The sequence below is a fragment of the Saprolegnia diclina genome (assembly GCF_000281045.1).
Source record: "Saprolegnia diclina VS20 unplaced genomic scaffold supercont1.320, whole genome shotgun sequence".
Taxonomy (NCBI): domain Eukaryota; phylum Oomycota; class Saprolegniomycetes; order Saprolegniales; family Saprolegniaceae; genus Saprolegnia; species Saprolegnia diclina.
Genome location: NW_008246387.1, coordinates 1 through 2,086, shown reverse-complemented (window position 1 = coordinate 2,086; position 2,086 = coordinate 1). Strand labels below are relative to the sequence as shown.

Genomic DNA, 2,086 nt, shown 5'->3' with positions numbered 1-2,086 from the left:
GTGCACTAGGAGGCGCGTGCCATGGCGCTTGATGAGTTGTTGGACAACATATGGGCTTCGTGGCATGGGTGCGCTGTAGATAACTCACCACATGGTGGGAATGGAGGCAGCACGGCATGCGACGGACATGCATCTGCGGCGCCGACGACTGCACGTCATGGCGCCTCGGCGCTGGGCTTGTGTCATCATAGCTACTCGAAGCTTGCTCACGCTGCATTCGGTCACTTGCGCGTGCGAGGTAGGTTCTGAACCAGCAACGACGACCACCATTTCGTTAGAGTGTTGCTCACTACGATCCCCTTGCGGCACGCCAGCCTGTCTACACGTGTCATCTGGTCAGAAAAATCCAATGTCCGGCGGCTTCAACAAGCATGTGCTAGCTGTTATGCACTATCGAGGGTATCGACGACGTCATGGGCTGCATGTTCCATCCACCCGTGTTCCCTTGAACACTTTCAAGTCACTAGAAATAAGTGTCTCGTCCTAGTTGCAGCACGAATACTCTCTGTTGGCGGCTTTGTTTGGGCCATCGCCGCAAGGTCGAGCAGCGCTGCGTGACGCATTGAGCGTCGGTGTCGCTTCAGGCCCGGGACGGTCGCTGTTAACGCCGTCACTTGCAAGTGCGAATTGGTGGTGAGTTCCTTGACGCTCGGCGCCGCGTACCACGGCTTATAGGCCCCCCGCGCCATCTGGTGCGCGGGGGACCCAAAAACCAAGTCATTGGTGCTGCCGAGATCTACAATACGGATGTCGTTGCAGCTGGTTTTCTCTAATCACGAAGTCACAGCCGGTGGGCGCCAATGAATGGCACGGCGTGTGCATATACTGGCTGCGTCACGCCGTTTACTATGGCCTACGTACATGCATCGAAACTCAGATGGTGCCCAACTTTTCTCGGTTGGCTCACTTTTGAATTTGCTCTTTGCCGTCCCCGACCACCAAAATGACAAGCAACGAGTCCCAGTGCATCTTTGAGGGCTGCGATGTCGCGAGCCTCCCGCACTCGACCAAGTGCTTCTTCCACAAAAACCGCAACGTCTGCTCCTTTGCGGGCTGCCGCAACCAGGTGTACGCGCGCATGCTCTGCGTCGGCCACGGCGGCCGCAAGCCTTGCTCGTCGCCCGGCTGCTCGTCCAGCGCGCGCGTCGGCTCGTTCTGCTGCCGCCACGGCCCCAAGCCCAACCGCAAGCTCTGCACGTCGCCGGGCTGCCCCAACGTGCGCCACACCGGCGGCAAGTGCATTCGCCACGGTGGCGGCCGCCGCTGCCGCATGCAAGGCTGCGAAACCCACGCGCGGACGGGCGGCTACTGCTGGCGCCACCGCGTGCAGTCAACGTCGTCGTCGCAGGACGACACGGACGAAACGAGCAGCGTCGTGAGCAGCAGCTCGACAGCCGTAGAACTCGACCCGCTCGCGCTGCTGTTAGCCGACGACTACGAGAACGAGATCCTCGACGACGCCGCGCTCGACTCGTACTTTGACTTGCTCCTGCAGTCGGACAACGTTGGCATGGCGATTCAGCTGTAAAGCGATCGTCTTAGCCTTGGATAGATACTATGATAGGAACCCTTAATTAACAACTTAGCAACGTGGCGTACAACAAAAGTTCTCAGCTTCAGTCAAGAGGAATGGCTCTCTCTTGATATTAAATTGCGTGAGGCATGCTGTGTGAGCTGTGGATAGCTGCAGATCCCAAGGAATCTCGCTGGGTCAAGACACCCATCCAGGTGCATGGGCGAAGAATCTCTGCCGACGCCACAGAAGCAATCTTGGATCCTGCGACACGTGCGTCATCGCCACTGAGGCGGGTACACTGTACGAAGCCGACGCAGTACCACAGTGCGTGATGGCACCCCAGCTCTCGATCCACCCACAGCAAACCCGCTTGGCAAGCAGGACCTCACCGGAAGGTGAACCGCACCGTTTTGGGACAGAAGTGTGCTGCTGTGACGCTATATGTTCTTGGCCAAAATGTACCGGTATGGGATGTGGCAACAGCGAGAGGAAGCAGTCGCTGCCTCGTTCGTCAATCGGGTGTGGCGCTTTTGGCGCTGCCGGAAACGCCATCTCAGAGGTATTACCTAT

At 58.3% G+C, this 2,086-nt stretch overlaps 1 protein-coding gene across 1 annotated transcript; it reads left to right on the top strand.

Moving 5' to 3' along the window:
- Positions 1 to 943: 943 nt before the first annotated feature.
- Positions 944 to 1,528, top strand: SDRG_17388 (hypothetical protein; the record flags this gene model as incomplete). Its single annotated transcript, XM_008623630.1, has 1 exon — positions 944 to 1,528. The coding sequence occupies one exon, from the start codon at positions 944 to 946 to the stop codon at positions 1,526 to 1,528; it is 585 nt and encodes a 194-aa protein (XP_008621852.1).
- Positions 1,529 to 2,086: the final 558 nt, after the last annotated feature.